We start from the raw sequence: 27,894 nt of genomic DNA, 5'->3' as shown, positions 1-27,894 counted from the left end.
TTCACCTGACGCAGTTTCCGTCGGGCCACGGATGCTTCCGGAAGTACTTACATCGGTTAGGACATACTATTTAATTTACCATTATGTCCAGAATGTGAAAATGTTAAAGAGACTCCAGAACACGTGGTATAAGAATACCTGCCATGAGGACGTACAACATCGCAGAGCGAATGTGTCACGATGAAGCTACGTGGAGTCGTGACGCAAATACTGTCAGAGCTGCAGCGTCAATGGAGAAGGGACCAGCACATAAGCGTCGGTTTGGAGGGAAATCCAGCACAGAGAGCAGTGTTTGGTCTCGGGTCATCGGGGTGTTAGCGAACTGGAAGTCTTCTGTCAACCGGAATCGTCGGTCCGACCTCGGCGGCACTCAATCCTTGAATAGCCAACCTACTGAAGAAAGAAGAAGGAAGTGCTTCGGGTCAGGGTTGTTAATCGATAATTTATCGTTATCGCCGATAAAGTTGATTGTGATCAACGTTATCGGTTGCTACGATAACGATGAATCAACTGAATTATTATCGTAGTTCGATAATTTAACGTAAGTTAACTCGATAATTTTGCGATAATGTGGTTACTAGATTACGCGAATAAAGTTGGTGTAAAATTTTGACAGAAGTCGAGAATGGAACAAATTGTTTGCAGCTGGTTGATCAGAGTTAATTTTGATTAAAGCGGGGCACTCTTAAATTGTTGCTTAATGCATGCTGCTCTACGAAACGATGAGAAGTGAGGTGCTCTGTTAGTGGTTAGCGTTTTTTTCACTATGCAGCATAGATGTCATCGGCAATATATTGGGATCCAAGTACTAGAAATTTATTTGGACTTACTTCGTCACCTATGATTTGGTTAGACTAAGGAGTTTAGTCTAAACTGTGAGTCATAAAATATTCATATAACTGGGTGCTCCGGATCTTCAAAACAGAAGTTTTGTTAATAATGAAAGATTAAACATAAGTATAGGTAGACATGAAAAATGCTCTCAGATTCTCTACTATGTAGAACTGCGACTCTGTAAGAACTTTAATGATTGAACGAAATAATGTTTTGGTCAATTCGGTGACCTCCTTGAATACCAATTTAATTCCAAGATTTAAAAGCGTTCTCGAATATTGTAAGGCGAAACAATATTTTTAAAATAGATATTGCAAATCCAACTTGGAATATTTGCACCTCAAACTGTAGTACATGTTACAGTTAACTCGATAATTATCGATAAATCAACGAATACTCGATAACGATAACGTTAATTCAACGCTCATTTTATCGTCAACGAAGCATTATCGTAAAAGTGTTATCGTTATCGAAGTTGGCGTTAAATTAACGATGATAATTTATCGATTAACAACCCTGCTTCGGGTATGTAGGGCACCGCCAGTGCGGATGTCATCCACCACCGGAACTGTCGTACCACCTCTGCAACCCGAAGACGAAGTCGTGGTAATGCGCGAAAACATCCCCTGCGATAGCCGCCGGTAGTCGGGGCACCATAAGTGCGGAAGTTTCTTTCACAGGAACTGGTGGACCACCCTCGATGTCGCGGGGAGTCAGTAGGATTCAAGCTAGGAAGTTGTGGTACGACCGCCGAGAGATCGAGACAACGTGGCAGTGGATCTCAGCAAGCCAGTCAGCGAACTAGCATAGGTTTGGGGCCGGAATAGCAAAAGTCAGCTCCCTACACAGGATGAGGGTTCCAGGTTACCTGTGCAGAATCCTGAAGAGATACTTCGAGAATATGACGTTGGTCTACGAAACACATGAAGGGTTGAATAGCATAGGCAAGGCATAACAACGGGTGTTCCCCAAGCCTCCATCCTGGGGCCAAAGTTATGGAACGCGATGTACGATGGGCTATTGCAGCAAACACAACCAAAAGGTGTGAAGATCGTTGGGTTTGCGGATGACGTGGCTCTCATAGTATTCGGAAAACAGTAGAAGAGGTTGAAGTATGAGCAATGCAGGCGATAGAAATTATCGAAAACTGGATGTGCGGAAAAAGCTGGCGTTGGCCCATCACAAAACTGAAGTGATGATGATCAGCAACCGAAAGTCAGTACAACATAGTGCGATTAGTAGCAGTAAGAGAAAACTCCTGGTCAGCGTATCTACGTCAATACTCAGATACAGAGCTTCTGTCTAGGCGGCTGGTGTAATCACGAGGAGAAATATGACTCGATTCAATAGCACCTATAGGCTGATGGCAAGTGCATATCATACCATATCGATGGATGCGGTTTGTGCCATAGTAGCAATTACCCCCATAAACATTTTATTGGATTAGGACTATGAGTGCTACAGACTGCGAGGAACGGTTGGTGCTCACATGATTGCGAGAGCCGATTAGATGAGGAAATGGCCGCCGGCTTGGGACAGCAGTTCGAAAGGAAGGTGGACATATCGGCTCATTCCGAGCTGTCGTTGTGGGTATAGACAGAAAACACGGAGAAGTCAACTTCTTCCTGACACAATTCCTGTCGGGCCATGGATTTTTCAAGAAGTATCTGCACAGATTCGGACACGCAGACTCCCCTTTTTGCCCGACCTGTCCGAACTGCGAGGAGACACCGGAACCCGTGTTTTTCGACTGTCCTCGATTCAGGACACAGCGAAGTGTGATCTCAGCGGGCAACGCTCGTAATACGAATCCCGAGAACATCGTACAAGAAAAGAACGAGAATACGTGGAACGAAATAGGTAGATCGGCAACGCAGATCATGCTGCAGCGGAAATGGCGTGAAGACCAGAGGGCATCTGGAAGCGATCACAGTAGTAGGGTCGGTTACGGGGAAGCTTCCACTGTCGGGGTTGGATAGATCCGCCGCCGGGGACTATATGAGTAAACCGCGATCGAGCCGTGAGCTTAACTGCCGTAATCTGAAAAAAGTGACGTATACCCCATTCTCCAAAAATGGTGTTAACGAGTACTACTCATCGAGCTTTTTAACAGAAAAATGAAAAACATGCATGTTGTAAAATGGCTGTTACGTCACTTTTCCAGATTACGGCTCAAGATTACAGAAGATTGGTTTCGAAGAGTTTCTGCCGCCGGGGAGCTTCTAATCGGAGTAGGCTAGATCCTTCGTCGGGGACTAGGCGAAGTAGATCGTGACGCGTTAATGTAACATGTTGAATAATCGGTTTTGGGTAGTCGAAGCGCCATTGAACCGAACGCTATGATTCTCTGGACCTCTGGACCGACTTTGGCATCCAACCGGTTTCCCGTTGAAGTGAGAAAGTGCGTCGGACTATCTAGGTGATATCAGTGTTGGACACGCTCTAAACTTCCACGGGTCATCAGTTTTCGGGGAAGCTCTCGCCGCCGGGGGACTTCCCCTCGGAGTAGGATAGAATCGCCGCCGGAGTGCTGAATGACGTAAGGAAGAGAGACAATGAGCGTCGAAGATCAAAAGACGGATTTTCTCCAGGAAATTCCGAATAATTTTCCGAGGAAATTCTGGAGTACTTCTAGAGAGAGATTCACCGAATTTCCTGGGCATTTTTTGAATGAATTTCTCGAGTAAATACTAAAGTATTTCCTAGGCAAATTATTCAGAATTTTCTTGAGAATTTTTTTATGAAATTCTGCAGAATTCCGTGAAGAAATATCTCGATTTTTCTAGGGATTTTTTCTATATATTTTTAGTATTCTTCGAAAAATCGGAATATTGTCGGCAAACTTTTCGGAAATTTTTCGGAAAATTCCCCAGGGTTTCCTTGGGAAATTCTTCAGAACATCCTTGAAAAGCTTTTCGGAATTTCCTACTGAAAATGTCGAATCAGCGAAACATGATTTTTTTTCGGAATTTCCTCGAGATTTTTTTCTTATTTACTTCGATGTGGAATTCTTCGGAAATCTTACGGCAAATTCTTTGGATTTTTTATTTTTGTTTTTTTTTTCGGAACTTCCAATTCAGCGTTATAATAATGTGCTACGAATACTTCTACAAATTTGAACCGGCACGAAAAATTAAAGATAAACGGCATTATGGATTTTGAACAGCGGCGCGTCTATGTGCTGTCAGTGACAGCGTAACGCCAAAAATAATTACGGCGTTACGGACACTTCTATCTTAGATGCGCACCGTTACCTCCTGCATTCCACCGTAATTCCGTTTCAAAAAGTATTCTCATATGTGATTCTGAATGATGAGTTTTGTGACAGTGACATGTCCAATTGATAAAAGTGTGATTATTTTTGACGTATGTCTGAAAATATCAAACCATTCGGTCAAATATTGAATAAGTAAGGGACGAACATCTTAAAAATTTGATTAGCCACAAAAGTTTGAGGATACAAAGGTTAATATTATATTCGAACACATAGGTATAAAGGTATATGGATGGGTTCACAAGGAAGGAGCGCCCAACATACCTCTAGTCCCCACAAGTTCCTATCTCACGCTTCCACGGTCGACCAATGACAAAAAATCACCAACTATGGGTTGCGTACTTAGCTGGTAATGCAGCCTGGGTACTGTTGTCCGTCAGACATCAGCTGGAGAGAGAAGGTAAGCCTAGAGCGTCTGTTGACGAGGAGGTGCGGCTCAAACAGCGTCTGCCTGGTACCCAGCGGCTGATTAACGAGACGCTGTATCGCGTCAGCTATACAGCCTAAGGTGGCAGCCCCACCAGCGCGATGTAGTTAACGCGACGAAAGACATCGATCGAACTCCTGTTCCGAAAACCAACTGCCTAAGGATCCTGGGGTGAATCTTCCAGATGATCGGAACGAAGCTTCCACATGGCAACCGAGCAATCCTACTGCAGGTGGGTTCGGCGCTAGTCACTGCGTAGTTGACGTATGGAGTTAGTTGGTCTAATGAGGCGAGGAGGACCGGAGACTCTACAGACCCTCGCTGCAACATACAACAAAATGGTACGCTATGCTTCCGGAGCGCACGTAGACCATCGATAGTGTGGGATGTGAAGAACTGCGATCAAGCCGGTGCGCCCCGGGTAGAGCTATACCAGTCGTCCAACAATTGCTCTCAACAAGATTCTGTAGGTCGACGGTGATCGATGGCTCAAAATCTGATGATGTGGTAGGAGCCTCATTTCACAAGACCGCCTTCGCCGATTTATTCAGCCTTCCGCAAGCATGCAGTGTCTTCTTTGCGGAGGCGTATGCAATCACGAGAGCGGTTGCGACCCCGAACACCGGTGATGAGCTGGTGATACTCACGGATTTAGTCAGCTGCCTCGTTCGATTCTACTGGATACCATCAGTGGGACGATTCTCGTGACGTGAAACTTAGAGAAATAAAGGATGATACGCTCAGGTGGAAAGATCAGATTAATCCAGCAGACTAGCGTGCGTTGACCCGACTAAGAATTGGTCACCTGATCAAAATTACGCTCTTATGGTTTTAAGCGAGAGAATGTTATTTGTTTCAAAAATACCAGCAAAGCTTATTAATGTTAACAAAATGATACTGTACTGCTCATAAAACAATCTACTCATCCGCTTATTTTTAATCGCAACAGAAAATGAGCGCCAGATAGTCACCTAAAAACATACCGCCAGAAAAAAAGCTACTTTGATATTTTTTTTTAAATTCGGTCGACACGAATTAGATTTTGGCGATGAATGCTTTGATAGTAGGGACACGGCAGGTATTTCCGTCCATCGTCGTAGGGGCTAAAACCAACGAAAGCAACGTACATTTGCTAGAACTCCACTATAGCAGAACGTTTCTCCTGAGCTTACGATTTGGTACGTATGAGTTTTACAAAAAAGCGTTTCTTTTATTGGTTTTCGAGACTATGACGAACAGACGAAAATACCTGCCGTGTCCCTACGTGCTATTTGTACTGCGGATAATATTTTCACATCTATGAGAGCCTTGAAAAATGATCACAAAAGTTGTCATTTTGTTGCAAGACACAATACAAGAATATCTAGACTGTTCGATTACACATGCTTTGAGTGCATGTTGTGCATCCTTACATATTAACCGTTCGCTAAATTTTATGAGGTTTTGTTAACTTTAGTGGCTTTAGCGCCACTTTCGCGTGCGAGAGACCAACAGTCTATTGATTTGCCCGACTTTCTTGAGACAATTCCTCAGGTGAAAATTCTCGAACGGTTGCCGGCTGATCAATTCAAATCACCTGCCAAAACTCCGGAAAACCAAACTTTCCCCTCTTTTCCCGTATTGCCCCACATTTTTTCTTAAGCTCGTTCAACTTAATGCCCACTTACCGAAAACAAATAGAAGCTTGATAAACCAATCGTCGGCGTGTCGAAAACGGATGGTTTTCTAGCGGACGTATAATTATTTCCAGTCTGATGTCAGGGATGACAATAATTCGTCCTTCCGAGCTGGCAACGTCGTTGCCTACGGAGCGTCGAGATACCAGTGGCTTGCCGGCGATCATTGCGAAAGACTGCGATACTTCTACTTCTCTAGAGCGATCGAAAATGGCCGAGCTTAAAGGTTTTCTACTTCAGGAAACCTTGAAGGACAATTGCTTATTATTCCCAGATTTTTAAATGGCGATAGCAGTTTGGCGCCTTCTTAGATTCAAGCAAATGGTTGGAAAAGAGATCTATACCTTTAGGAGCCATTGCTGCACTCACTGAAGTATGATACCACTTTGTTTAGCCGGGTCACAAACCGCACAAAACATTTCACCACCCAAGACAGCCAAGTACTCAGGCAAATACGGATTATAGGGCAAGACGGTATAATGTGCCCCCCTTTGATTTCTATCAATGAGTTTGCTTTTCCTTTGAGGCATTGTATCTCACGAACGGTTTGGGAGGATGAGGTTCTATCGCAGCAGTGGATGGAAGGTGTCGTGTGTCCCATCTACAAAAAAGGGCGATAAGCTGGATTGTAGCAACTACCGCGCAATCACATTGCTGAACGCCACCTACAAAGTACTCTCCCAAATTTTATGCCGCCGACTAACACCAATTGCAAGAGAGTTCGTTGGGCAGTACCAGGTGGGATTTATGTGTGAACGCTCTACCACAGACCAGGTGTTCCCCATACGTCAGGTATTGCAGAAATGCCGCGAATACAACGTGCCCACACATCATCTATTTATCGACTTAAAAGCCGTATATGATACAATCGATCGGGACCAGCTATGGCAGCTAATGCACGAAAACGGATTTCCGGATAAACTGAGGTTGATCAAGGTGACGGTGGATCGGGTGATGTGCGTAGTTCGAGTTTCAGGGGCATTCTCGAGTCCCTTCGAAACGCACAAAGGGTTACGGTGATGGTGATGGTCTTTCGTGTCTGCTATTCAACATCGCTTTGGAGGGAGTTGTACGAAGGGCAGGGATTGACACGAGTGAGTGGTACGATTTTCACGAAGTCCGTCCAGTTATTTGATTTCGCCGACGATTGATATCATGGCACGTAACTTTGAGAGGATGGAGGAAGCCTACATCGGACTGAAAAGCGAAGCTAAACGGATTGGACTAATCATCAACACGTTGAAGACGAAGTACATAATAGGAAGAGGCTCAAGAGAGGTCAATGTAAGCCACCCACCACGAGTTTCTATCGGTGGTGACGAAATCGAGGTGGGTGAATATTTCGTGTACTTGGGCTCACTCATGGCAGGCAATCGTACGTACTTTGGACTCCGCAAAACGCTCCGATCGAATAGAGTTCGCCGCCATACCAAACTGACTATCTACAAAACGCTTATTAGACCGGTAGTTCTCTACGGACACGAGATCTGGACGATGCTCGTGGAGGACCAACGCGCACTGGGAGTTTTCGAAAGGAACGTGCTGCGTACCATCTATGGTGGGGTGCAGATGGCGGACGGTACGTGGAGGAGGCGAATGAAAAGTAAAAATGTATTATAAGGGAAGTGTTCCGTTTTTCATCTCAATGAACATATATTCATCACATCGCAAAAGAAAGAAATACAGCATCGATCTCTTCGCTTCTTTTTGCTAAATTCACAAAAATAATAAACAAATCAAATTCCTTTTCGTTGCTTTGTTTTCGGTGAAGCTATGAGATGAAGGCCCGAACGGTTTCCAAATGTATTGCCTTACCACTGCAGCACAAGTCAGATAAAATTGATTGCAGCAACTTTATTGTGACTAAATCTGGTCACATATGAGTTGCTGTAATCTGTGTGGAACATGTGTGCTACTTGGGTAGGGGGAGGCATATTATACCGATTTGCCCTACTTGGTCTCGCTTTGGATTTCGAATCGTTATGACTTGAAGAACTCAAGCATTATTGAGCATGAGCATGAACATGAGCATGATGACCGTGCATTTCGTAGTTGCTACTCCGTGATCGACCAGAACGATCACAATTGCACAGGGAACCAATGGATGGAAGCATGGGATTTTGCTCTCCAACCTCAATGTGCACAGTCCGAGAGCTCTAGTATTTCTGGATGGTCGATAACGACGCTGGCCACGTCCTCACGGTCATCGGGGATGGGAAGGAATTGATGATGCAGTCACTCGCCCACTGCAAGCCGAGAACACCTCTGCCACTCGCCACGAGTGCCTGCGGAATTTTATTGGAATTTGGGTTAGGTATTATGGCAGAGGTTCGTCTTGGTTAACGGGTTGCCAATGTGATATAGTAATGAAAGAGTGGTATATTCTAATTGGATGCCGAATCGAGCTTTTTTGCTCATTTTGAATTCTAACAGTAACCTGCTAGGACTAATCAAGCTGTAGGTATAGAAATAGAAGATGGAAACGGTATGAAAGCCCATTTCCAGTTCTAGCGATTGCTAGAACATGATAAATATATGAACGATACAAAGTATGAAGAATGGAACGGGCATGGGATTGAACCCACGACCTCCTGCGTATGAGGCAGAAGCGGTAGCCATATGACCAAGCCCGTTATTTAAAAGAACTCAAGCATTATTTTACTTAAAAAGAGGAAAACGTCCAAAGCTAACAGATTTCGAATAAAACTGAATATATACAAAAAAGAGCAAAAATATTTAATTTACAAAAAAAAAAAGTTAAAATTCAATTGAAATATTATTTTAACTTTAATTAGGTACAATAGAAAACTAAATTAAAATTTTATCTAGAATTGATTTTTCTTAAAAAGATAAAAATGTCCAAAGCTTTTGAATTTTATTTCAGTTTTATTTAATCTCAAAATATCCATCCAACGTTACAACGTATCTGCAAGTGGGTGAAAACATTTCATATTCGACAAATTGACTGTACCAAACAGCGTTTCTAGAAAAGAATTTTGGATTGACATATTGACGAACTGCGCTCTAGCTTTGGAGGCATTAATTGAAATACTGCAAGGCGATTTTTCCCAGAAATCACAAGACATAAAAATCCAAAACCGATAAACAGATATACGGAAGAAGTGTACGATTTATTTGTTCTTGATGGAGGTGACGAAGAATAAAGGCTCCCCCCAGACCGCGATTCTTAGTTAGGTCGTTAGGTCGCTGCGGGCAATGTTTCATTTACGCATCCATACCAACGGCGACATAATCGCAGTCGCCAAGTGATAGAATCGCTTCGTGATTGTCGCATCACGTGTGTTTGGGGGAACCTTAATTCTTCAGTAAGGTACTTGACATACCATGCGCCCCCATGCAGTACTAATTTGACCTCTTTGGACGAAAAGTGGAAAACGTTGCTTCAAAATTCGGAATGTAGAGAAATATCATATCATCTTTTTGAATCGTTTCGCAGTAATATGTTAGTATTCACCTTCCTAATAAGGTTTCTTGTTATATCTTAAGCATGAGTTATGACATGTGAAAACGATTACACTGCTGAATAATCTGTTAATTTTCCTTTTTAGTGGGGTCCACCACAAGAAGAGCAACTGCGAATCAAACCAGGTGATCTCCAAAGTGCAGCAAGTGCTGCGGGTAGCACGCCGCTCTGGGCAGCTCTATCCAAAGTCCATCTCGCTGACGGTGGCCAGCGTTATCAAGAAGACCAAACTTCGTAAAGGCAATGGCGGCTGGGGTGACCAGCGGGATCACCAGCTGTGCTTCAACATCACCCTAATTGGGCGGTAATCCAGAGAGTCGCCGCCGTATCAGAATGTACTCAAGTATCGTGAAGGGTCATTTTTACTGAGAACCTAGCTAGACTGAGATAAGGAAGACTCGCATGAACGTATTTTTGAATTGCGCACCAGCAGGCTTCGGAATTCTCACTCATATGAATAAAAATCTGCGATTAATCCATTAAGCGGAGTATGATTTTTCATAGTCCCCTGTGAGGAAGTATTCTTACACAACATTTTTATCCGGATAGAATGGAGGGTGATAAATTCGTGAGCGCCGGATCGCCGGATAATTTAATTTTAATCCACAAATTTTCCTTATCGTCACCTCACCAGATAAATTTTACAAGCATATTTACAAAAATTTAGGACCGCAACGGGATTAGAACCCAAAACAATTTTAAAATGTTCAGAACGACCACTAAAACCACACCGCCACATGAATTGATTGAAAGCGAGGGGAAAACCTGCTGTATTGAACCTTCTGCTTATCGTGGCGCATCATCAGATTCAAACAGCTTGGAGAGGCAAAGTAAGCTGCATTTGATTTTCGCGAAGCATGGGAAGGAGGATAACAATTTTTCGCACCATCGCTTGTGCCGGAGTTTATCGCACTGTAATTTATCCAGATAAAATGCATGGTGGAGTGATCAGTTGTCGCGTGAGTGAGTGAGAAATCCGAACCCTGCGCACCAGTAAGAGACACAACAAAAACACAGACACACGTCACGTCCTATTTTATGTTTTTAGATTATATTAGGTGTAAACATGTGACTAGGAAACCAAAAGATGATGTAGTGGGCATCGCAAACAAATGTGCACGAATGAAATGCAAAAGAAAAGTTTGGCGAATTGAATGTACCTACGAGACAAAGAAGATTATAAAAAGTTGGTTTTATATGAAACGTGAATACTAAGAAATAGATTGTGGCTGTATAGTGATGAATGTTTATAAATATTAATATTTTGTAGGAAAATAATTTAATTTTATTGTCCAAAGCTCCTCCTTTGCTATTGAAACATTTCAGAAAATGCAATTTACGCTAGAATTATCACATTGATTGAAAAAGAAACACTGCAAAATGAAAGTTATATTAGGCATGTCTCTGTATTTATTCGCAACCATATGCTTCATTATGTTGAAGGTAAAAGTGCTAAATTTAGCGTAAATTGACTTGTTATTTATTAAAACTTCCATCCGACTTTTTCTTAGTTTCATAGTTATTCAATTTATAGTTATGCATGTTTAATTTATGTTTGTCACAATAGAGCAACTTTAAATCACAAAAGGCATTTTTTCATTAAGTTTGTCCCTTTTGTTATGACGAAAACAAAATGATCCCTCCCGAAAAATAGAACCACCAATGATTTACTTTAACTTTTCTCAACCAATATTTAATAAAGATAAGAAAAACGAACGGCCGGTGTTTGTCAACGAAATAGTATGTCTTAACGATGAGAATCAAAAACAAGTTACCACTAATTGATCGTGAATGTCACAATAATGTTTTACAATAAAAGATCAACCCCATACCTATATAATAGAGAACCAGTAAAAGTGCAAAAGCCTAATTGAAGAAAAAATAGAAATAGATACAAAATCTACAATAACGATTGCGACAGTTGAAATACGCACACATGCCAACACAAGCATCGCAGATCGCCAGCCGTAAACAGTTAGACAAGTTTCACAAACTAGTTTGCTTAAAATTGAATTCCCAACTGCAACGACTGGCATTCTGTACGTCCATCAACACTTCAACGTTTACGATTTTTTGTTAAGTTATATAAAATATGTCATCTAGTCACATATTAGGTACATATAGATCAGACCAACCAAGTTGCTGTTGCATTTTGTTAAGTTGTTTAAAACAATCTGTTTTCATTTTATTGTTATCACATTTTAATATAAAAAAATAACGTCTCGACCTAACAAACATATGTTCATACAATCCACGGAGAACAATAATTTCGTCTTGGTTCATATTTTTATCAAAAACTATAAGGAAAACGAGTGTGAGTATTGTAAACTAGAAAATGCCCTCAATGGTCCAACTTGCCGTCAGAATGCAACCAGGTGTCGGAAAAATAATTCGAAGCCGGCAAATGGCTTGCAAACTAGGAGCGAAAGGATAAAGATAAAAGACATGTACGTCACTTTTAGAATCGAAATCAGTAAAAAAAAGAAGGGAACTTATGAAACGATCAATCGATCTACTTGTCTCGATCTATTTGTAACTGAACAATCCGAAAGCACATATACCACCCGAAATAAGTATAAAGACAAGCATGACTTTTTAGACATTTTCATCATGTTTGAGTTAGGCACCTGTTTTTAACTAGAATTTTTTTTCTCTGGTTGAATTGAACCATGTAGGAATTACAATGTTTTCTACTTAAACTAATCTTAACCTATTTTATACTAAGGGTACAAGGAGTTAATCGTTGCAATAGAAGATTGCAATAGAAGATTGCAACGATTTTTGTCTAAAATTGGAAATTATTTTGTTGGACATTTGTTGCAAAGTCTCAATATTAGAAATTCTATGAAGTTCATTGGTACTATACCACGGAGGCAACTTCAGAATCATTTTCAAAATTTTATTTTGAATCCTCTGGAGTGCCTTTTTTCTGGTATTGCAGCAACTAGTCCATATTGGCACAGCATACAACATGGCAGGTCTAAAATTTGTTTGTAAATCAAAGTTTGTTCTTAAGACAAAGTTTTGATTTTCTGTTTATAAGTGGATATAGACACTTAATATATTTGTTACATTTGGCTTGAAGGCCTTCAATGTGATTTTTAAAAGTTAATTTTGATCTAGCAGAAGTCCTAAATATTTAGCTTCGCTAGACCAATTAATTGGAACCCCATTCATAGTGACAATATGTCTGCTAGAAGGTTTCAAATAAGAAGCTCTCGGCTTATGTGGGAAAATTATAAGCTGAGTTTTGGAAGCATTCGGGGAAATTTTCCATTGTTGCAAGTAAGTGGAGAAAATATCCAAACTTTTTTGCAATCTACTACAAATGACACGAAGGCTACGCCCTTTGGCTGAGAGACCTGTGTCATCTGCAAACAAAGATTTTTGACACCCTGGTGGTAAATCAGGTAAGTCAGAAGTAAAAATGTTATACAATATGGGCCCCAGTATGCTGCCTTGGGGGACACCAGCTCTTACAGGTAATCTATCAGATTTAGAATTCTGATAGTTTACCTGCAGTGAGCGATCTGATAAATAATTTTGGATCAGTTTAATTATGTACAGAGGAAAATTAAAATTCATCAATTTTACAATCAAACCTTCATGCCAAACACTGTCAAATGCTTTCTCTATATCAAGAAGAGCAACTCCAGTCGAATATCCTTCAGATTTGCTGAGCCGAATTAAATTCGTTACTCTTAATAACTGATAGGTGGTTGAATGCCCATGGCGAAAACCAAATTGCTCATCAGCAAAAATAGAATTGTCATTAATATGAACCATCATTCTATTTAAAATAATCTTTTCAAACAGTTTGCTTATTGAAGAAAGCAATCTGATTGGGCGATAACTAGAAGCCTCAGCTGGATTTTTGTCCGGCTTCAAAATAGGAACAACTTTGGCGTTTTTCCATTTATCTGGGAAGTATGCCAATTGAAAACATTTGTTAAATATATTAACCAAAAAGGATAAAGAGCTCTCAGGAAGTTTTTTGATAAGTATGTAGAAAATACCATCATCACCCGGGGCTTTCATATTTTTAAATTTTCTAGTAATAGATCTCACTTCTTCCAAATTAGTTCCAAACGAAGGGTCAAAACGTTCTCTTGATTGAGAATGTCTTCGAAGCTCCGTGTAACCTGATCCTCAATTGGACTAGTGAGACCTAGACTAAAATTATGGGCACCCTCGAACTGCTGAGCAAGTTTTTGAGCCTTTTCGCCATTTGTTAATAAAATTTTATTTCCCTCTTTAAGCGCTGGAATTGGCTTTTGAGGTTTTTTAAGAATTTTCGTTAATTTCCAAAAGGGTTTCGAACTGGGATCCAACTTCGAGACATTATTCTCAAAGTTGGTATTTCTCAGAATAGTGAAACGTTTTTTAATTTCATTTTGCAAATCGCGCCAAATAACTTTCAACGCGGGATTGCGAGTTCTTTGGTATTGCCTTCGCCTCACATTTTTAAGACGGATCAGTAGCTGAAGATCGTCGTCAATAATAATGAAGTTGAATTTTATTTCACATTTAGGAATTGCAATGCCTCTGGCTTCGACAATTAAATTTGTCAAAGATACGAGAGCATTATCAATATCACTTTTGGTATCGAGAGGAATATCAACATCAAAATTCCTATCGATATACGTTTTGAGAGAATCCCAATCAGCTCTATGATAATTGAAAGTAGAGCTGATTGGATTATAAATGGCTTCTTGTGAGATTTCAAATGTCACAGGAAGATGATCAGAGTCAAAGTCAGCATGAGTTACCAATTGGCCACACAGCTGACTTGAATCCGTTAAAACTAAATCAATTGTAGAAGGATTTCGACTGGAAGAAAAACAAGTTGGTCCATTGGGATATTGAATAGTATAATATCCCGCAGAACAATCTTCAAATAAAATTTTACCATTGGAATTGCTTTGAGCATTATTCCATGAACGGTGCTTGGCATTGAAGTCACCAATTACGAAGAATTTTGATTTGTTGCGAGTCAGAATTTGAAGATCAGCTTTCAACTAATTCTTTTGCTGCCCATTGCATTGAAAAGGCAAGTAGGCTGCAATGAAGGAAAATTGTCCAAAATTTGTTTCAACAGAAACTCCCGTGGTTTCAAAAACTTTGGTTTCGAACGAAGAAAATAATGTATGTTTGATACGTCTATTGATGACAATGGCGACCCCACCACAGGCACTGTCAAGACGATCATTTCTGTAGATAAAATAATTTGGATATCTTTTAATGGAGAGTCCTGGTTTTAAATAAGTTTCTGTTATAATGGCAATATGCACATTATGAACTGAAAGGAAGTTGAATAATTTATCTTCCTTACCCTTTAGAGAGCGGGCATTCCAATTTAGAACTTTCACACAATTATTTGGATTCATTGAAACGGAGTCCGATAACAATTTTTTGTGTGAACTTTATACTAACCTGAACAGCTTAAGGAATGGTATTTGCTTTGAACATTGCATCAATCATGTGATGCAATTGTTCAGTTAAAAAATCAAAATCGGAAGCAGTCATGCTACCTGAATCGGCAACATAACCGTTATTTTCCGTTGGGACATGGGTATAAACCTAATTTTGAGAAGAGAAATTTTGTCTACCAGCAGCGATGTTTGCATACGTAGGTACATTGGAAAAATTGGAATTTACTGAAGTGCTTGCTACCCGTTGACGAGCGGCAAAATTTGTTTGTGAATTGTGGTGGGTATAAATTGCTCGACCGGTAACCGGTTTCGAAATTTGAGCGTTTGAAAAATTTCTACCCGTCGAATCTGGGATCCGATTGGAATTTCCCGTCATCAATTTTGCACGGGAATTCAAAACTTTTTTGCGTGAAGGGTATTCCCTGAGATTGGATTTATGATTGCCCCCACAATTTGCGCACTTAAATTTATTGGAATCTTCTCTCACAGGACATGCGTCCTTGGCGTGAGAGGTTCCGCCACAAATCATGCATTTAGCATCCATGTGACAATGTTTGGTTCCATGACCCCACTTTTGGCACTTACGGCAGTGGATGGGGTTTTGGAAATTTCCCCCAGGCCTGCGGAAATGTTCCCATGTAACACGGACATGAGACATAATACAAGCCTTTTCCAAACTTTTCATATTATTTAGTTCACTTTTGTTAAAATGAACTAAATAAAATTCTTGAGAAATGCCCCTCTGGGAAGTACCAGAGTGGGATTTCTTTTTCATCTTAATTACTTGGACTGGTGAAAATCCAAGTTATTGAGAAATTTCAATTTTAATCTCATCCAGTGATTTGTCATCACTGGGGAGACCTTTCAAAACGACTTTGAACAATCGCTCAGTTTTGTCGTCGTATGTGAAGAATTTATGGCGCTTCTCAGCTAAATACTGAAGAAGACGTTTGCGATCGTCAAAGGATCCCGGCAAAACGCGGCAGTCACCCTTCCTAGCAATCTGAAATGAAACCTTGATACCCTGAAGGTTACTCAAGATTTCATTCCGAAAGCCAGAAAACTCGGCAACAGATACCACAATTCTTCTACCACTTCAAATTTTTCACCATCCAGCACCATTTCGCTACCACCACCACTAATGAACCCACGTTGATGGCCAGCGACCATGTACTTCGTTTTGCTGGTATTGATCGTGAGTCCAATCCTCGCTGTCTCCCTCTTAAAAGACACAAAAACCTATTCCACGGCACGGCGATCAATTCCGATAATATTGATATCGTCCGCAAATCCCAGGAGCATATGCGATTTTGTGATAATGGTACCGCTTCTTTGCACACCAGCTCTCCTAATCGCTCCCTCGAGCGCTATATTGCACAGCAGATTCGAGAGTGCATCACCCTGCTTTAATCCATCTAAGGTAACAAATGACGTCGATATTTCATCCGCAACCCTTACACTTGATTTCGATCCGTCCAACGTTATACGAATCAGCCGTATCAGTTTCGCCGGGAAACCATGTTCAAGCATAATCTGCCATAATTCATTCCGTTTCACTGAATCGTACGCCGCCTTGAAATCAATTAACAGATGATGTGTCTGCAAGTTGTACTCCCGGAATTTATCAAGGATTTGTCTCAGGGTGAACATTTGATCCGTCGTTGATCGGCCCTCACGAAAACCTGTTTGGTATTCGCCGACGATGGACTCTTCAAGCGGTTTCAATCTGTTGAACAGAATACGGGACATAATTTTGTACGCCGAATTAAGGAGGGTTATTCCTCGGTAATTGGCGCACTCCAGTCTGTGCCCTTTCTTAAAGAGAGGGCAAATGAGGCCATCCAACCAGCTAGCAGGCATTTCCTCGTCTACCCATATTTTCGACATAATATGGTGCAGAACTTCATAAAGCTGCTCACTACCATGTTTGAGAAGTTCAGCCGGGAGCTGGTCCTTCCCCGCAGCCTTATTGTTTTTCAGCTCTTTAACAGCTTTTTTAACCTCATCTAGTGTAGGTGACTCCACAGCTTGTCCATCGTCGCTAATGTTTATTCTGTTCACCGATGCACCTTCACTTCCTTCATTCAACAAAGTCTCGAAGTGTTGCTTCCACCTGGCAGCCACTTCGGTTTTATCTGTCAGCAAATTCCCTTCTTGGTCGTTGCACATGACGGGAGATGGCGCTGTCTTTCTCCGCACGCCATTGACAGACTCATAAAACCTCCGCACATCGTTCTGCTCCATTTTTTCATGTGCCTCACTAATAACTTGTTCTTCGTACTCTTTTTTCTTCCTGCGGTGGGTTCGTTTTTCGGCTGCTCTTGCTTCCTTGTACCGATCTCTATTCGATCGGGTACCCGACACCAACATTCAGCTTCTGGCAACGTTCTTTTCGTCTGTCACTCTCTGACACTCCACATCGAACCAACCCGTCCTGGGCCGCCTCTGTGCAGTGCCTACCGTGCTGTTGTGCTCACCGCTTCATGGATCGATTCCCATAGATCGTTGATGTTGTCGCTAACGTTGATTGCACTTATCCGTTCGTCGAGCTTCTGGCGGTACTCAGCCGATACTTCTTCCGCCGACAATCGCTGGATATTGTAACGCATCGTTCGCATCGACCTCTGAATGTCCGCACATCGATAACATCCGAGAAATGGCGCCCATCCACCAGAACATGGTCTATCTGGTTGCAAGTTTCACCATTTGGGTGTCTCCAGGTGTGCTTTCGGATGTTCTTTCGTGCAAAGTAGGTGCTACTGATGGCCATCCCTCTGGCAGCAGCGAAATTTACTAGCCGTAGGCCGCTGTCATTGGTAGCGGAGTGAAGGCTCTCCCTACCGATTATGGGACGGAAAAAGTCCTCTCTACCGACCTGGGCGTTAGCGTCTCCTATAACAATTTTCACGTCATGCTTTGGGCACTCTCCATAGGCTTTATCATGACATTCATAAAACGTGTCCTTCACGTCGTCGGATTTATCGTTTGTCGGTGCGTAAACGTTGATTAGGCTGAAATTGAAGAATTTGCCCCGTATCCTCAACACACAGATTCGTTCGCTAATGGGTTTCCACCGCATCACTCGCTTCATCTGCTTGCCCATCACTACGAAACCAACTCCATGCTCTGCTTTTTCACCGCCGCTGTGATAGATGTTATACTTGAATGCAGTATTGGTCGTGGGGTCCACGGCTCGGAATTCACGTTCTCCGGATCTAGGCCATCGGACTTCTTGAATAGCAGCCACGTTCACTCCAACCTTCTGCAGTTTACGAGCCAGAAGGCTCACTCGTCCAGGTTCATTTAGGGTCCTGACATTCCAGGTACCGAGTTTCCAATCATAGTCCTTATTTCGTTGCCGGGTCGGTTGCCAAAAATAACGTTCTCTTTTTCTTCTATCTCCATTTTTCGTGGTATTTGAGAGGCTTCAGTAAGCTACCTTACCGGGGTCGCGTTACCTACATCGCGCTGGTGGGGCTGCCACCTTAGGTATAGCTGACGCGATACAGCATTCCGTTGATCAGCCGCTGGGTACCAGGCAGACGCTGTTTGAGCCGCACTTCCTGGTGAACAGACGCTCGAGGCGTACCTTCTCACTCTAGCTGATGTCAGAAGGACAACAGTGCCCAGGCTGCACTACCAGCTAAGTACACAACCCTTAGCTGGCGGTCTTTTGTCATCGGACGACCCGTGGAAGCGTAGGATAGGGACTTGTGGGGACCAGAGCTCTGTTGGGCGCTCCTTCCTTGATGTCAACCCGCCAGTTTGCACTTTGAAGAAAGTTTATTTCGAATAGTCGGATCAACCTTCTTTTGTATAAAATGGTGGCTTTTGTATAAAATCAATAAAGACGCCACCTTAGTGGAAACTTTCTACAGCAACCACCCATCGGTGAACGTCGCTCGGACAGACATATGCCGAAAGATAATGTTTTGTAATATGAAGAAACTTTGTCTTGAGTCAAATTTCTGTTGTCATTCCTCGCAACAATACGCATCTTAGATAAACAACATCTCATAACCAAATTCAGAATCTTGCGAGAAAGTTTTATAGGATTCTTAGAATTTGTCATTCTCCGAACGGTCTGTTATCTGCAGAATCCCGATCGAAACGGCTCGCGCGCTCCGAAAAGCAGCTTTCTTATATCTAATGAAGTAATTCCATTAGCCCCGCCCCTTCATTAATCGTTATGAGTGCACATTATATTTACACCCATATCAGATCACAAAGGGGCGGGGCTAACGGGCTCAATTTACTAAATACAAGAAATATATATATATATATATATATATCGTTAATTTGTTGATATTTTTCGGTGAAAACTAAACACACACTTTGCATAATTTTGCATAATGTTTCGGCCTACTGCTTTTCAGCCATCATCAGATCTAAAATTTATTAAAACAATGTTAACAATTTTCATTTAAAAAAATACAAAATACAATTTTCATCTACCCACTTGCAATTAATCAAACGTTCACCACCAGTGTGGTTTTCAAACTAAAAACCCCCCTAAATTTCTGCATCCCACACGATGCTCTGCGTGACGTCACCCATCTTCTCTTCGTGTTGTATGTGTTCTGAGTGATCGTATTTTGCACACTAGGCCATTGTATGCAGAATTAATTCCACCACATTCACGCTGCATGTTGACGGTTCTGTCGTCACCAATTAGCTTGATATGGAAAGCTTCTGCTATCAGTCTGCTCTCCTGGTTTTCGATCCTCTCTAAAATTTCGGTTTTGCTGAAGTTAAAGTTATGTCCTTCTTCCAGGAAATGTTGTGTTAGACCCGTTTTTGCCTCCTTTTTCTTCATGTTGTTCTGGTGTTCGTTGAGTCTTGTGTCCAGCATTCTGCCTGTCTGTCCCACATAGATTTTCCCATCATCGGTACCGCACGGAATGCCATACACAACATTTTTGGTTTTTCCTTTGGGGATAGGGTCCTTCAGACGGGTAAATACGGTGTCTTTGATTTTGTTTCGTGGTTTGTGTGCTAGTGTTATGTTCTGTTTGTTGAGTATTTTTGCGAGTTTTTCACTCAAGCATGGTATGTAGGGTGTTGACAAAAATTTTGTTTCCTTTCCCGTGTTATCGATTGTTTGTAGGGAGTTGTAATGTTGATGTGTTCGTTGTTTAAGCAATTGGTTAATAAACCATATTGGATAATGATTAATTAACAAAATGTGCTTTACAATGGTTATAGTGTTGTGTCTTTCATCGGCATCGGTGAGTTTAATTGCTCGATCGATTAATGCGATCGCCGTTTATGCTGGAATGGGCGTTTATGCTGGAATGGGCTCTCTGAGTTGAAATCCAGATACCTTCCATTGGATTGTTTCGGTGTCCATGTTTTGTGAATTTTCGTCTGTACTCGGTGTAGTGTCATATCGAGAAATTTCAGTTTGTGGTTCTCTTCTTTTTCTACCGTGAATTTTAACTTTTCATGGAAGTCATTGAAGGTAGCCACAATCGTCTCTATGTGTCCTTCACTAGCAACACAGAAACAGTCGTCTACGTAACGGCGGTATATCTTCATAGGTATGTGTTCCTCCTCCAGTTTGTGTATGGTCTCCTGTTCCAGACGTTCCATAACTAGATTTGCAACTACTGGTGATAGAGGGGAACCCATTGGGACTCCGAAGGTCTGCTTGTAGAAGATTCCCTTATACGTGAAGAAAGTGGAGTCCAATACTAGTTTGACTGCTGCTACGAAACTATCTTGGTCGATCGGTGTGTGTTTGTCGATCTCGTCCCAGCGTTGGTGTATACACTCTATTGCGTAGTCCACCGGTACGTTGGTATACAGCGATGTGACGTCAAGAGAGAACATTATTTCACCTTCATTTATCTGTGCTCCTGATATTTCCGTTGCAAAAGTGAAGCTGTTCAGTACGTGGGCGTCCGTTTTTCCAACAATTTTCCCAAGGATGTTCGACAGAAATTGGGCTAATTTGTATGTTGTGGATCCTATAGTTGACACAACCGGTCTCAACCTTCCATTGGATTGTTTCGGTGTCCATGTTGTCCATGTTATCTGGATTTCAACTCAGAGAGCCCATTCCAGCATAAACGCAACACGGCGATCGCATTAATCGATCGAGCAATTAAACTCACCGATGCCGATGAAAGACACAACACTATAACCATTGTAAAGCACATTTTGTTAATTAATCATTATCCAATATGGTTTATTAACCAATTGCTTAAACAACGAACACATCAACATTACAACTTCCTACAAACAATCGATAACACGGGAAAGGAAACAAAATTTTTGTCAACACCCTACATACCATGCTTGAGTGAAAAACTCGCAAAAATACTCAACAAACAGAACATAACACTAGCACACAAACCACGAAACAAAATCAAAGACACCGTATTTACCCGTCTGTAGGACCCTATCCCCAAAGAAAAACCAAAAATGTTGTGTATGGCATTCCGTGCGGTACCGATGATGGGAAAATCTATGTGGGACAGACAGGCAGAATGCTGGACACAAGACTCAACGAACACCAGAACAACATGAAGAAAAAGGAGGCAAAAACGGGTCTAACACAACATTTCCTGGAAGAAGGACATAACTTTAACTTCAGCAAAACCGAAATTTTAGAGAGGATCGAAAACCAGGAGAGCAGACTGATAGCAGAGGCTTTCCATATCAAGCTAATTGGTGACGACAGAACCGTCAACATGCAGCGTGAATGTGGTGGAATTAATTCTGCATACAATGGCCTAGTGTGCAAAATACGATCACTCAGAACACATACAACACGAAGAGAAGATGGGTGACGTCACGCAGAGCATCGTGTGGGATGCAGAAATTTAGGGGGGTTTTTAGTTTGAAAACCACACTGGTGGTGAACGTTTGATTAATTGCAAGTGGGTAGATGAAAATTGTATTTTGTAATTTTTTTAAATGAAAATTGTTAACATTGTTTTAATATATTTTAGATCTGATGATGGCTGAAAAGCAGTAGGCCGAAACGTTATGCAAAATTATGCAAAGTGTGTGTTTAGTTTTCACCGAAAAATATCAACAAATTAACGATATAAAAGTTCACGGTGACCCAAACCCTACCAAGTAAATACAAGAAAGCTGCTTTTCAGCGCGCGCGAGCCATTTTGATCGGGATTCCGCGGAAAGAGCGGAATGAGCGGTTCGACACAATTTGATTCAGCGGAGCGGACACAGCAGCACGAAGGCGTGAGTAGCAGTGGCAATGCTGAAAATGTATTCCAAATAGTGGAGGCTTAGCGAAAAATCATCAACGCAAGGTGCCGACAAGCATTTGGATGCAGTTATCTATTGGAAAGACGCATTGGGAAAAGAAAATTGGTTCTTCTCAGGAGTAGCATTTTATGGAAAGAAAGAGTTAATTGCGAAAATGGATTGCTTCGGCGGCATCGGGTTTAGCGTGGTAGCTTGGTTGCTGTTAGTGTTTCCATCCGTTCAAATTTGAAGAAAATTCATATCGGATTGTCGGAACCTTCTTTTGTATAAAGACCTTTTTGGAGGACACCATCCTCAAAAAATGGCTGAAACAAAGGAGAAATAAGCAGAATCAGAAGTGGCGTGAAACCAAACGCAAATATATTTATTTGCAACGTTTGGTTTTCGCCCGCGATGTAAGCGTACGTGGCAAAGTAAGGATTGTGATGAACGAAAGACTTTCCACCGTATTTCCGGATCATCCAGCGGCACTGGGATTTTACAGCTCTGATTTGTTCGTTCGTGTACTATGGGGATCTGGTTTTCTTTCGGCATACTATTCTCTCCGTTTTTCATAGTCTTACCGATGTATGATTTCGAACAATTGAACTTGCTGGCCGCTTCCTGCCGTCTCAACGAATCCTTGTTGTTGAACAAATTACTCAGCGATCGGAGCGTCTTCTTATCCATAATTTTCGTTGAACACTATCTTTCTTTCAGATAACTGCCATGTTTGTTAGAGTACGGTATATGACGGCTTTCGAAACATTTTCAAGCTTAAAATGGTCCACCGTGTACTTTTTCCCACGATCTTTATTCGCTTCAAAGAATTGTACAATGCGCGCCAGCAGTACTTTCTGTTTCAACGGCATTCTGCAAACAGCTGAACATATTGGAGTGAAAGTGTGTGTGTGTTTGACAACTTTCTGAATGTTCTAAGGATTCATTCACATAAGATAATATTACTCTGAACACATTATTGTCGTGATAGAAAAGAAGTGGAGTCATTCCCGTTTTTAGTGGCCTCTCGTTATGCAGCGTTTCGTAGGCGCAGACGAATGTCGAGGGCAGCATGAAATGGCCTATATGTACTCAACAGTCACTGAGTTTAAAAGTTCCCGCCCAGAAGCCACGTTAGCGTGGTAGGTCCGTGCTATCGGTTAGCCAGACAGTGCACAATGGCGATGTAAATCCTGCACGAGTGGATGATGATTTTCGCTATTCTCGATTACTTGCCTACGTTCGCGGGTACACCCGGAGTACTGTCGCTCTTGGAGTATAATTCTCCAAAAAAAAAAACCGCCTGGTTTAAAATTTAACCCGAATTCCCTAAACCAATTCCCAGCTGGTGGAAATACGGGGGTTGGACAAAAAGGTTGAGATAGTCAAAATTTTGTCGAAGTTCAAATCAGCATAAGTTTGCGTAGAATGATCCGATTTTGATGAAACCGTGACCATCGGACGTGGAAACTCTTCTAGTATATGCCCCCATGATTTGCAAGATTTGCGAAACCCAAGATCTGCTATTGGCCACCGGAGATGCTTCGGATTTTCCGAGGGTATGTTAAAAATGCATTTTTTCTTCTGCTTGTAATTTTATTTGACGTTTACTGCCATCATTTTTTATGCTTTACCCAGAAACTATAACTAATATGCTGACTAATGCTGGCTACAGATCGAAAATCCGTTAGATATACGCAGAAATATGGCCATTTTCGTGAAAACGGTTCTGGATTGGCCATACACCCTGAACGAATTTCAGTTTCGCAGAACACCCGGAACCTGTTACAAATTGGCTAGAGAGTCTTACAGTCCTCAAAATGTATCTTTACTAAAGATCCTACATTCATCGTCTTAGGAAAACATGAATTTTGACACCCATGCAAATCTCACGCTTCCACGGGTCGTCCGATGACAAAAGACCGCCAGCTAAGGGTTGTGTACTTAGCTGGTAGTGTAGCCTGGGCACTGTTGTCCTTCTGACATCAGCTAGGTGGCAGGTGGCAGCCCCACCAGCGCGATGTAGGTAACGCGACCCCGGTAAGGTAGCTTACTGAAGCCTCTCAAATACCACGAAAAATGGAGATAGAAAAAAAAGAGAACGTTATTTTTGGCAACCGACCCGGCAACGAAATAAGAACTATGATTGGAAACTCGATACCTAGAATGTCAGGACCCTAAATGAACCTGGACGAGTGAGCATTCTGGCTCGTAAACTGCAGAAGGTTGGAGTGAACGTGGCTGCTATTCAAGAAGTCCGATGGCCTAGATCCGGAGAACGTGAATTCCGAGCCGTGGACCCCACGACCAACACTGCCTTCAAGTATAACATCTATCACAGCGGCGGTAAAAAAGCAGAGCTTGGAGTTGGTTTCCTAGTGATGGGCAAGCAGATGAAGCGAGTGATGCGGTGACGAACGAATCTGTGTGTTGAGGATACGGAGCAAATTCTTCAATTACAGCCTAATCAACGTTTACGCACCGACAAACGATAAATCCGACGACGTGAAGGACACGTTTTATGAATGTCTTGATAAAGCCTATGGAGAGTGCCCAAAGCATGACGTGAAAATTGTTATCGGAGACGCCAACACTCAGGTTGGTAGAGAGGACTTTTTCCGTCCCATAATCGGTAGGGAGAGCCTTCACTCCGCTACCAATGACAACGGCCTACGGCTAGTAAATTTTGCGGTTGCCAGAGGGATGGCCATCAGTAGCACCTACTTTGCAGGAAAGAACATCCGAAAGCACACCTGGAGACACCCAAATGGTGAAACTTGCAACCAGATAGACCATGTTCTGGTGGATGGGCGCCATTTCTCGGATGTTATCGATGTGCGGACATTCAGATGTCCGAACATTGGCTCTGATCACTACCTCGTTGTCAGTAAAATTCGATCACGGTTGTCAACTGTATCGAACGAAAGATCACAGCGATGCGTTACAATATCCAGCGATGGTCGGCAGAAGAAGTGTCGGCAGAGTACCGCCAGATGCTCGACGAACGGATAAGTGCAATCAACGTTAGCGACAACATCAACGATTTATGGAAGTCGATCCATGAAGCGGTGAGCACAACAGCACGGTAGGCACTGCACAGAGGCGACCCAGGACGGGTTGGTTCGATGTGGAGTGTCAGAGAGTAGTGACAGACGAGAAGAACGTTGCCAGAAGCTGGATGTTGGTGTCGGGTACCCGATCGAATAGAGATCGGTACAAGGAAGCAAGAGCAGCCGAAAAACGAACCCACCGCAGGAAGAAAAAAGAGTATGAAGAACTAGTTATTAGTGAGACGCAGGAAAAAATGGAGCAGAACGATGTGCGGAGGTTTTATGAGTCTGTCAATGGCGTGCGGAGAAAGACAGCGCCATCTCCCGTCATGTGCAACGACCAAGAAGGGAATTTGCTGACAGATAAAACCGAAGTGGCTGCCAGGTAGAAGCAACACTTCGAGACTTTGTTGAATGGAGGAAGTGACGGTGCATCGGTGAACAGAATAAATATTGGCGACGATGGACAAGCTGCGGAGTCACCTACACTAGATGAGGTGAAAAAAAGCTGTTAAAGAGCTGAAAAACAATAAGGCTGCGGGGATGGACCAGCTCCCGGCTGAACTTTTCAAACATGGCAGTGAGCAGCTTTATGAAGTTTTGCACCATATTATGTCGAAAATATGGGAAGACGAGGAAATGCCTGCTAGCTGGTTGGACGGCCTCATTTGCCCTCTCTTTAAGAAAGGGCACAGACTGGAGTGCGCCAATCATCGAGGAATAACCCTCCTTAATTCGGCGAACAAAATTATGTCCCGTATTCTGTTCAACAGATTGAGACCGCTTGAAGAGTTCATTCGTCGATATATACCAAGCAGGTTTTCGTGAGGGCCGATCAACGACGGATCAAATGTTCACCCTGAGACAAATCCTGGACAAATTCCGGGAGTACAACTTGCAGACACATCATCTGTTTATTGATTTCAAGGCGGCGTACGATTCAGTGAAACGGAATGAATTATGGCAGATTATGCTTGAATATGATTTTCCGGCGAAACTGATAGGGCTGGGCGCTCAATCTTCAGGGCGACTGGAAGCGATTGGCCCAGGATCGAGTCCAGTGGAGAAGGATATTCCATTCGGCGTAGGTTCATCGAAGAGCTGTAGCCCATCAAGTATCAAGTAAGAATGTTTCACCTATCATCTCTGTATACATATACGATATGTAGCATACCGTAAGAGGCTTGTTTTGCAAGCTGTCATGATAAAACACTGACTCGGAGGACTATACTGCCTATGATCACATATCAGCCCCATCTTTGCTGGATTTCCTATTTTACTTACTTATGGATCCTGTACACCTCCGGTGGTGCAAAGGGTCGACTTGAAAGATCTCCGTCCTGAGCGTTGCCCGGCTATCGCTTTAACCTGTTGCCAAGTTAGATTTCGGTCGACTTCTTTTATTTCTTTATTGAGGCTTCGCCGCCATGCGCCTCTCGGTCTGTCTCTGCTGCGATGTCCCGCTGGGTTCCAGTCTAATGCTTGTTTACAGATTTCGTTTCTAGTTTTGTGCGTTCACTTATCTGCCTGTTTTTCCAGATATTTCTTAAACTCGCAAAGGCAGCCCTTGCTTTCTTGATCCGTGCGCCTATGTCAATCTTGGTATCGCCATTTGGCTACCAAGATATTGGAAGCTTTCAAAATTCTCCACTGGTTGCCCGGCTACTGTGAAACTGGAAGGAGCCACCGTGTTTACATCCAACGATTTGGTTTTGTTGACGTTGATGACTAAACATGCCGAATAGGAGCGCTCGGCAAGGTCGTTGAGCTTACCCTGCATATCAGAGCGCCGTTGCGCGAGGAGTGCTACGTCATCAGCCAATTCGAAGTCGTGTAGGTGCTCTATGGCAGCCATAACAGCCCGCGGTTTGGTTCACGGTCAATCGCATCTACCAGAATCACATCGATTACGATGAGGAACAGTAACGGTGATAGAATACGTCCTTGCCTCACACCAGCTACGACCCGGATAGGGTCGGACAGGACCCCATTGTGCAGCACTCTACACGAAAAGGCCTCGTACTGTGCTTCTATGAGGCCGATGATTGTCTCAGGAACCCCCTTGCGTCTCAGGGCGGCCCACATATTCTCGTGATTGAGAGGGTCGAAAGCTTTTTCATAGTCAATGAATACCAATTAAAGGGACTCTTGGAACTCGTTGACCTGCTCCAGAATTATGCGAAGCGTGACAATATGGTCCACACAGGATCTTCCGGCACGGAATCCGGCTTGCTGCCGCCGGAGAGTCGCATCGATCTTCTCCTGAATCCGGGCTTGGATAATTTTGCACAGAACTATGAAAACGATACACAGCAACATAATGCCTCGCCAGTTATCGCATACAGTCAGGTCACCCTTTTTGGGCACCTTCACTAAGATACCTTGCATCCAGTCGACCAGGAAAGTTGCGGTGTCCCAGATATTACGAAATTGACGATGCAGTAGCTGTGCGGATGTCATGGGGTCAGATTTGAGCATCTCTGCTGATATGCGGTCAACCCC

At 42.5% G+C, this 27,894-nt stretch overlaps 1 protein-coding gene across 6 annotated transcripts in view; it reads left to right on the top strand.

The window, feature by feature from the left end:
- LOC134224939 (alpha-1,6-mannosyl-glycoprotein 2-beta-N-acetylglucosaminyltransferase) overlaps positions 1 to 12,206 on the top strand; it is a 306,618-nt gene extending 294,412 nt beyond the window's left edge. For all 6 annotated transcript variants that reach the window (XM_062704620.1, XM_062704630.1, XM_062704601.1 and 3 more), the window contains one exon: positions 9,781 to 12,206. In XM_062704620.1, the coding sequence (XP_062560604.1) occupies positions 9,781 to 10,003 (223 nt within the window). In that variant the 3' untranslated portion in view covers positions 10,004 to 12,206. The remainder of the gene's footprint in view (positions 1 to 9,780) is intronic.
- The last annotated feature ends 15,688 nt before the right edge of the window (positions 12,207 to 27,894 follow it).

The sequence above is a fragment of the Armigeres subalbatus genome, chromosome 1, assembly GCF_024139115.2.
Source record: "Armigeres subalbatus isolate Guangzhou_Male chromosome 1, GZ_Asu_2, whole genome shotgun sequence".
Taxonomy (NCBI): domain Eukaryota; kingdom Metazoa; phylum Arthropoda; class Insecta; order Diptera; family Culicidae; genus Armigeres; species Armigeres subalbatus.
This window is presented reverse-complemented; position numbering and strand designations above follow the sequence as displayed.